The following is an 8957-nucleotide window of genomic DNA, read 5'->3' on the forward strand; positions in this document are numbered from 1 at the left end:
ATTAATTTCTTCTATAGCATGCACCTTTTTACTAGTGGATCTTTCAGTGTGCCATTGAGAATAATTAACCATAACATTATCTAGGAGTTTAGTAGCTTCTCCTAAAGTGATTTCCATTAAAGTGCCTCCCGCGGCCGAATCTAAAATATTTCTAGAAGCAAAATTCAATCCGGCATAAAAAATTTGTATAATGATCCAAAGATTCAAACCATGTGTGGGGCAATTACGTATCATTAATTTCATCCTATCCCATGCTTGTGCAACATGTTCATGATCAAGTTGCTTAAAATTCATAATATTATTTCTAAGAGAGATGATCTTAGCGGGAGGAAAATACTTAGAGATAAAACCATCTTTGCACTTATTCCATGAAACGATACTGTTTTTAGGCAAAGAAGAAAACCAAGTTTTAGCACGATCTCTAAGTGAAAACGGGAATAGTTTCAATTTAACAATATCATTATCCACATCTTTCTTCTTTTGCATATCACACAAATCAACAAAGTTGTTTAGATGGGTAGCGGCATCTTCACTAGGAAGGCCGGAAAACGGATCTTTCATGACAAGATTCAGCAAAGCGGCATTAATTTCACAAGATTTAGCATTGGTAAGAGGAGAAATCGGAGTGCTAATAAAATTATTATTGTTGGTATTAGAAAAGTCACACAATTTAGTATTATCTTGAGCCATCGTGACAAACAATCCAACACACAAGCACACAAGAAGCAAGCGAAAAAGAGATGAACTAGAAAATAGAAGGGGAACGGAAAAGGAGGGCGAATAAAACAGCAAGGGTGAAGTGGGGGAGAGGAAAACGAGAGGAAAATGGCAAATAATGTGATGCGACGGATAAGAGTTTGTGATGGGTACTTGGTATGTCTTGACTTGTGCGTAGATCTCCCCGGCAACGGTGCCAGAAATCCTTCTTGCTACCTCTTGAGCACTGCGTTGGTTTTTCCTTGAAGAGGAAAGGGTGATGAAGCAAAGTAGCATAAGTATTTCCCTCAGTTTTTGAGAACCAAGGTATCAATCCAGTAGGAGACTACACGCAAGTCCCTCGTACCTACACAGACAAATAAGAACCTCGCAACCAACGCGATAAAGGGGTTGTCAATCCCTTCACGGTCACTTACGAGAGTGAGATCTCATAGAGATAATAACAATAAGATAAATATTTTTGGTATTTTTATGATATAGATTGAAAGTAAAGATTGCAAAATAAATGGTAATAGAAATAGCTTGTTGACGGGAGATTAATATAATGGAGAATAGACCCGGGGGCCATAGGTTTCACTAGTGGCTTCTCTCAAGATAGCATAAGTATTACGGTGGGTAAACAAATTACTGTCGAACAATTGATAGAAAAGTGCATAATTATGAGAATATCTAGGCATGATCATGTATATAGGCATCATGTCTGCGACAAGTAGACCGAAACGATTCTGCATCTACTACTATTACTCCACACATCGACCGCTATCCAGCATGCATCTAGAGTATTAAGTTCATAAGAACAGAGTAATGCATTAGGCAAGATGACATGATGTAGAGGGATAAACTCAAGCAATATGATATAAACCCCATCTTTTTATCCTTGATGGCAACAATACAATACGTGCCTTGCTGCCCTTGCTGTTACTGGGAAAGGACACCGCAAGATTGAACCCAAAGCTAAGCACTTCTCCCATTGCAAGAAAGATCAATCTAGTAGGCCAAACCAAACTGATAATTCGAAGAGACTTGCAAAGATAACCAATCATACATAAAAGATTTCAGAGAAGAATCAAATATTGTTCATAGATAAATTGGATCATAAACCCACAATTCATCGGATCTTGATAAACACATCGCAAAAAGAGTTACATCAAATAGATCTCCAAGAAGATCAAGGAGAACATTGTATTGAGATCCAAAGAGAGAGAAGAAGCCATCTAGCTAATAACTATGTACCCAAAGGTCTGAGGTAAACTACTCACACATCATCGGAGGGGCCATGGAGTTGATGTAGAGCCCCTCCGTGATTGATTCCCCCTCCGGTGGAGCTCCGGAAAAGGTCCCAAGATGGGATCTCTTGGGTACAGAAGGTTGCTGTGGTGTAAATAGGGTTTCGTGGTGCTCCTGGATGTTTTCGGGGTATATGAATATATATAGGAGGAAGAAGTAGGTCGGTGGAGCCACGAGGGGCCCACGAGGGGGGAGGGCGCGCCCAGGGGGGTAGGCGCGCCCCCTACCTTGTGGCCTCCTCGTTGGTTGCTTGACGTCCACTCCAAGTTCCCTAGATCACGTTTGTTCCAAAAATAACTCTCCCAAAGGTTTTATTCCGTTTGGATTCCGTTTGATATTCCTTTTCTGCGAAACACTGAAATAGGCAAAAAAACAGCAATTTGCACTGGGCCTTGGGTTAGTAGGTTAGTCCCAAAAATAATATAAAAACGTATAAATAAGCCCATTAACATCCAAAATAGATAATATAATAGCATGGAACGATAAAAAATTATAGATACATTGGAGATGTATCAAAGGTGGCGAGGCAACTATAACCGCAATGTCAGCTCTTGCTGCAGTGGGTCAGTACCTGTCCACTAACAGTGCCAAAAGCCTAAAGATACGAAGGCCTCATATGGGCCGAAAGACGTTGTGGGCCATACATGGGTCGAAAGTGAAACGAGCTAGTGTTATATTCGACGGTCCACATGACGCTATTGGGCCGATTTCGGGTAGGCCCTAACAGGCCGTGAGTTACCGGGCCGTAAAATGGGCTATTTGCGAAGAGACCGTTAACAGGCTTTTCATGGGCCAGCCCGCTAACTTTTGACCAAGTCAAACCGGCCGGCCTTTGTAATCTAAATGGGCCAGTGGTGGGCCGTCGCACGTGTAGACATATCATAGGCGCCTATCTGACCCACTAACGAGCTGACACATGTTTCTCCGGCCAATTAGAATTTTACACGTGGAAATTTCCCATTGGTCCGGGCTGTTAACGGGTTATCGGATCCAAAACCGGAACCGATAGCTTAACAGCGACCCGTTACAATGGATGCCAAGTGTCGGTCACCCTTGACAAAAGCACTTCTGTGACGCGCGATTTATCGTCATGGAAGTGGACACTTCCGTGATGATAATTTTGGTAATGTCATGGAACACTTCTACAACAGCACAGGTATGACTATCTTGATTCTGTCATAAAATCGTCATGGATGTACATGCATGACAGAAAACGTGACCTACTATGACAAACACGTATCATCACGGAAGTGTATTTTTTTGTAGTGTTACATGTGGAGCTGCAGGCCATTATGGGCTCTGGCTTGGTCGACCCTATGCGTGAATCTGGATGGACGGTGCCAACAGATGTAGAAGAGCGGTAGGACATGGATGGGCACCGGCAGTGGCCCAGAGGATCTCTACGAAAGACCTTGTTTCGTTCGTTCCGTCTTCAAACAGCAGGCAGTGCGAGGACATAAAGGAGGGAACGATTCTTGCGGGTAAAGTGCACAAGACTCTGCAGAGTGAAATCTAATTGATTAGCCATGTCACCGGTTACAGACAACTGAGCCTCTGGAATTGGAGTATTTCTGAAATCTCAACACCAAACATAATAAATTGATGGGTTATGATGATTTCGGGTATGAGACACTGGTTGGCGGAACCATCTCATTAACAACCAACATTTTGTAGTAACTGCAAACAAGTCCTTTTGTTGTAGGGAAAATTGGCTTTTTCGCAAAAACTTAACCTTAGAGCCCCACAGCCAAATTGTATATAGTATTAGCATTGTTATTATTGTCTTTCTCTATGACTTGCCGGCATATTCAAAATGCTGACCTACACGGCTACAACGTCTCATGTTGCAGAGGAGTTTTCCGATCAGGAGTGAGGCTACGATCCACGCCCGGTGATTGCCCTATGGAGTCAGATGGACTAGCTTATCGTCTACGTTTCCGCAGCATTTAATTTTTCCTCATGAGTCGGCCTTCGACCGAATTTATTCTATTGTAATAAAGACTATATGAGAATCATGTAATAAATCAGGTGTGATTGAACTTTGAAATTTTCATCAATGCACTGTGTGTGCCGGCATGATCTTGGGATGGTACCGATACACGGAGACTTGGTCGATTTCAGGCCGGGTCACTACATTCTCATATAGATGATGCTCCATAAAACAAGAACTTTCAGCACTTAATTGGAACTTTTGATAGCAGCCGGGTAGTGGATCAGTTGGAACTTTTGCCCTCTCACAGCTTAAGGATGAGGTATGTGCCCCCCCCCCCATCTGGTTACTTGCCTGTAAATTAACCACATAGGATTCTGTATAATTTTTAACCCATTTGTATGAAGAGATGGAGTTGACGCTGGTGGTGTGAGATAGACAATGCCTTTTGGTGCTAGTTTTCTAAAGAAGATTCAGGTTTGTCCTCACGCTGCCATTGTTGTTGCACCCATAATGCAAGCGCAGCTGCTGCCATAATTTTGGTCTGCAAACACCACAACTCAGTAAACGAAAACATGGGAGGTTTTTGGCAACATTGGCCCATGAAGAGGACGCAAACATCACAGCTTGACCGCAGCGGCAAATAGGAATAGGGGATGCAGACACTGAAGATTTTGATGATTTTTTAGGTTTAAGAGGAATCAGTTGTGGATTAATAAAAAGGTAGAGTTAATCTAACAATAATGGGTAATTTTCTTGCTTGATGTTTTAAATTCATGTGTATTCATTACTTAGTGTCAGATGTTTCTTATGTCTTGTATAAAGATCGGTAGTTTAAGCTTATCAAGGTTTACTATAGTAGACGACGTATATTGTATTTGTAAATTTACACTGAGAATTGTAGGTCAAGTAGTATACTGCATTATGTTTGCATGAATTTCAGTTAGTGGGACTTCGTTACATCATTAGACCCTCAACATGATGATAAATATATGACTTCTAACTAGAAGAAACAAAAACAAATCCTAAGATTACACGTACGTGTGCATTTACTAGTTAACAATCAAGTGGGAGATAATGGCAGGACTCTGATTTTGCAGAAAATCTAGAGATGCTTTTTTTTCAAGTTTGTTGATTAACTATGTTTTGAGAATAAATCTAGGAGTTGGTTCAGACTCATACTAAGGCAAAAGATGGACGTATTGACATGTTGCACTAGAGGAACAACGACCTTGGGGGAGCAGGTGATGGTCGAAGGAAGGGCATATAGTGCCACATCTTATCAGGTTGCAGCCGCGGGCGCCGCCGCTGTCGTCGTGGAGATCGAGGTCACCTTCGCCGCTGCCGCCTAAATCGTACCAGACGAGTGTGATATCTGGGACAGAACGATCGGGGTTTTGGCTGCCTCTCACATAGATCAACACAAGGGTTTGTTGGTCATTTTGCCGTGGCCCGTCTCGTCAAGGGCAAATCCTCAAGATTACAGCAAATGCATGGAAAATCCTTTTATAGGGTAAACGGGGGCAAATCCTCAAAGTGTAATTAAAGGCGTGGCAAATCCTCAAATTTCCCCCAAAAAAATACAGATAACAAAAATTTAGAACAAATCACAAAAATCTGGAGCAAACCTGCAGAGACGCTGGTGGTCTCAAATTTCATTTCTTTGTTAGGTGTCTCTATTTATTTATTCATTTAAAGGGAAAGGTTGCTCCATTTGTTTTTGAACAGTTTTGTAAGTGAGTGCTAAATGAATAACCTCATGTGCATAAAAGGCTACGAAGCACCGATACGTCAAGATTAGCTGTATCGGCGTATTGTATGTGGCCGATACTTCGATACGCCTGATACGGCTCCGATACAGGTATCGCTGAAGTATCCCGATTTTTGATTTAAAAAGAAAAGAAAATAAACACGATACGGTGGCGACACGCTGTGGACACGGCCGGGATACGGCAAGCACGTCGCCGGCAGCCTTGAGCCCAATAGAAGCCCACAAGCCTAACCTAACATCAGCTCTCTCCTCTCTGTTCGACCACGAAGGATTGGATCTGGCGACAGCAGGCAGTGCGCTGCCGCCGCCGCCGCCTGCAGTAGCTCGTTGCCGCCGCCGCCTTGAATCGCCTCTCCACCCTGCCGGCTCGCCTTGCCGCCGCATGGAGTGACTTGAGTCTTCTCTGTCGCCGACGCATGTCGCCAGCAACAACAAGGTATGATTGCGTCGCGTCCGTGCTTGGCTGCTTGTCGTGTCCTATATCCTATGCGCTTGGCTGCAACCAATGGGCTAGTATTTTGATCTCATCTCACACATTGTATTATGTTTTGCCTTTATTACATGTCATTTTATTAATTATTTATATATACTTGCCGTATCGCCGTATTGATGTTTCTAGAAATTGCCGTATCCCGTATCGCTGTATCGGTGTCGCCGTATCGGTGCTTCATAGATAAAAGGCACTTGGAGATGACTAGGTCAAGACAAGCCCACAGTTTGACGACAGGAGAAAAAAAAACAGGGCAGTCATGAAGTGAAAGGATCTGTACAAGACGTCACACAATTAGTTTCAGAAAGTGAACACTTCTAAGTTCATTACAATCACTTCAAGACAGAAGCCAATAACACCAACCATGCATGCCAGTGACCATACCAGTTACGCAAGTATGTTCGGATCAATCTACAGTACTCACTAGATAGACAGATAAGAGATATAATAACATGATAGCCAAACTGCAGAGGTCATAATTGAACTTAAAACAAGCTGGGCCATCTTTGGTTCTCATTGTTCCATCTTGTCTTCACTGGCTTCCCTTGGTAACAGCCTGTGCTTCTACCCCTTCGCCACCAAAAGCAACAGCAGTAACCATACAGAAAGCTGCCAACTTGACAACTCCATTGATCACGCCGTCAATCGCACGTCCGATGGATTTCAAGCGCCTGCAGGTAGAACGAGGTAGGTCAAATGAGAATATATGTACCAACTCCTGTCGTACAACATATATCAAGTTTGATCCTCTACGTACAACATAGTCTTATCTGCCTGTTCCTTCTCCAACTTATCTAACGTTGCACCCAGCTTCGCCCTCGCCAGCTTATACTGAGCGTCCACTTCAGACGGCTCCAGTTCCTTCGGGATCTTGCCAGCATGCTGGATTTATACACACTTTGCATCATCAATCATTAAGTACAAGCGCTGACTGTGGCTGGTAAATAATTAAGAAGGATAATGTCTTGTCTGTCAGTTAAGAAAGCATGGTGCACGTGTAGCTACTAGTCACAGAATCACACTTGCCCGATTTGGACAAATGATGTCACAGAATCATACTAGCTAGGATGTGCATGAAGCAGAAGAAGATGCGAAACCACAGCAACATCCATCTTTATGTGATGCAATTAATTACTACCTCCGTCCGAAACTACTTGTCGCTCAAATGAATGTATCTAGATGTATTTAAATGTTAGATACATCCATTTGAGCGACAAGTAATAACGGAGTATTTGCTAAAGGGGTGAGTAAAAAGTCATGCTCCGATCAACCAGGAAAATAAGGTTGCTTAGTGATATGATTCCAATGTAGTCCTGTTGCTAGTTCGTCAGGCGTCAGGTTAGACTAGTATGACCATGATAAGCAAGTAATTTTGCTCATTTTTTATGGTAGGTAATACAAGAGACACATGTGTGTTGCTGTTTCAATTGCACATAATTCAATTATCACAGGCTACATCGATCCTTGATGTCGTGAGAAACATAAATCATGTTGGGCTAGTGGATCAATTGGCAGTGTGTGCGTGTGTGCTTTGGAAACAAACTATTGACTAGTACGGAAATATAAGACCGTTTATATCACTAATATAGTGATCTAAACGATCTTATACTCTGTATTTCTTTACAGAGGGAGTACTAACTAGTAAGTGAAGCAAGAAGAAGAGGAGATGGTTCAAGATATCAAAACATCAGCAACACAACATCAATCGATCTTATGCATAAAAATTCATGATCAGATCAACCGATAAGGTTGCCTAATGATATGATTAGCATGCAGTACCTCCTGTTGCTACAAGCAGCACTAGGTCAGGATGTATAGGTTCAGGTCAGGTTAAAACAAGTACTGGTATACATGATGACGCTAAGTAAGTAACTTTGCTCTTGTTTCTAGTAGTAGCCAATACAAGAGACACACGCATGCTGCTGTTTCGATTGCAAAGAATTCGATTATGGCTGGCTACATCGTGGATGACGTGAGATAGATCATGTGAAAAAATATGCAAATTTTGGTTCAGATACCTTGGTGGAGAGCTGGCGGGAGCGCATGAACCTGCTTGGCACGAGCCGGCGTCCCTCCTCCGCGACCGCCGCCTGCGTTCGCTGGAGCAGTGAGCCACCGAGGCTCCTCGCCGCGCACCGAACCGCCGCCATCGTCGCCGTCCTGCGAACAATTGGTTATGCATTAGGATAAAAAGTCCGTCACGAATCACCACCGCCGGCCGCTACCCCCACCCCCACCCCACACACAAACCATCGATTGGATTGCAGACTGGAAATTTCGGTGGGATTTGGTGAGCGTACCTTGCGGGTCTGGGCATTCCTTATTCCTCGCGCGGTTAGGGTTCGTCGTTCGCCTCCACCGAGAAGAAGGGGAAATTGGGTGGGGAGAGCGGTTTTTAGCGCTGTCCGGGAGGTGCGGTGCGGTGCGCCAACTTATAATCTTGCGAGCAGGCCCGGCCCAGTGCAGCTCTTGATCTTGGACTTTTTCGGCCCAACTGTGGAGATTTCGGTAGGTTCCTTTTTTCCGAAAATCCATCTCTGCACGCGAGCTCATCTGCATGCGGACCTGATACTGAATACTTCCCTCTAGTTAGGGTTTCGCCGAGTTCTCCCTGGGCGATCTTCGCCGCCGTCGAGCTTTTTTCCCTACCACCGATCAAACCCCGTTCTCGACGCGGCAAGGAGGGGGCGGCCTCCCAGGGTTGTCGTCTCGCCCGTGGCAAGGAAGGGGGCGGCGGAAACTAGGGTTCCCCATCAAGTTAC

General features: G+C 43.8%; 1 protein-coding gene across 1 annotated transcript; it reads right to left on the reverse strand.

The window, feature by feature from the left end:
• Positions 1–6472: 6472 nt before the first annotated feature.
• On the reverse strand, positions 6473–8594 carry LOC119304858. The gene is made up of 4 exons (XM_037581619.1): positions 8496–8594; positions 8214–8355; positions 6953–7077; positions 6473–6866 (listed from the first exon to the last, which is right to left on the reverse strand). The coding sequence occupies exons 1-4, from the start codon at positions 8510–8512 to the stop codon at positions 6728–6730; spliced, it is 423 nt and encodes a 140-aa protein (XP_037437516.1). The 5' UTR covers positions 8513–8594; the 3' UTR covers positions 6473–6727.
• Between the last annotated feature and the right edge of the window lie 363 nt (positions 8595–8957).

The sequence above is a fragment of the Triticum dicoccoides genome, chromosome 1A (assembly GCF_002162155.2).
Source record: "Triticum dicoccoides isolate Atlit2015 ecotype Zavitan chromosome 1A, WEW_v2.0, whole genome shotgun sequence".
Taxonomy (NCBI): Eukaryota; Viridiplantae; Streptophyta; class Magnoliopsida; order Poales; family Poaceae; genus Triticum; species Triticum dicoccoides.

What these genes read in the sequence shown, in the direction of transcription:
- LOC119304858 (XM_037581619.1), bottom strand. An exon ending in CCCGCCAGCTCTCCACCAAG is followed by an intron (nt 7,078 to 8,213) that starts GTATCTGAACCA and finishes GTATAAATCCAG; the next exon opens with CATGCTGGCAAGATCCCGAA. An exon ending in CAGGCAGATAAGACTATGTT is followed by an intron (nt 6,867 to 6,952) that starts GTACGTAGAGGA and finishes TTCTACCTGCAG; the next exon opens with GCGCTTGAAATCCATCGGAC.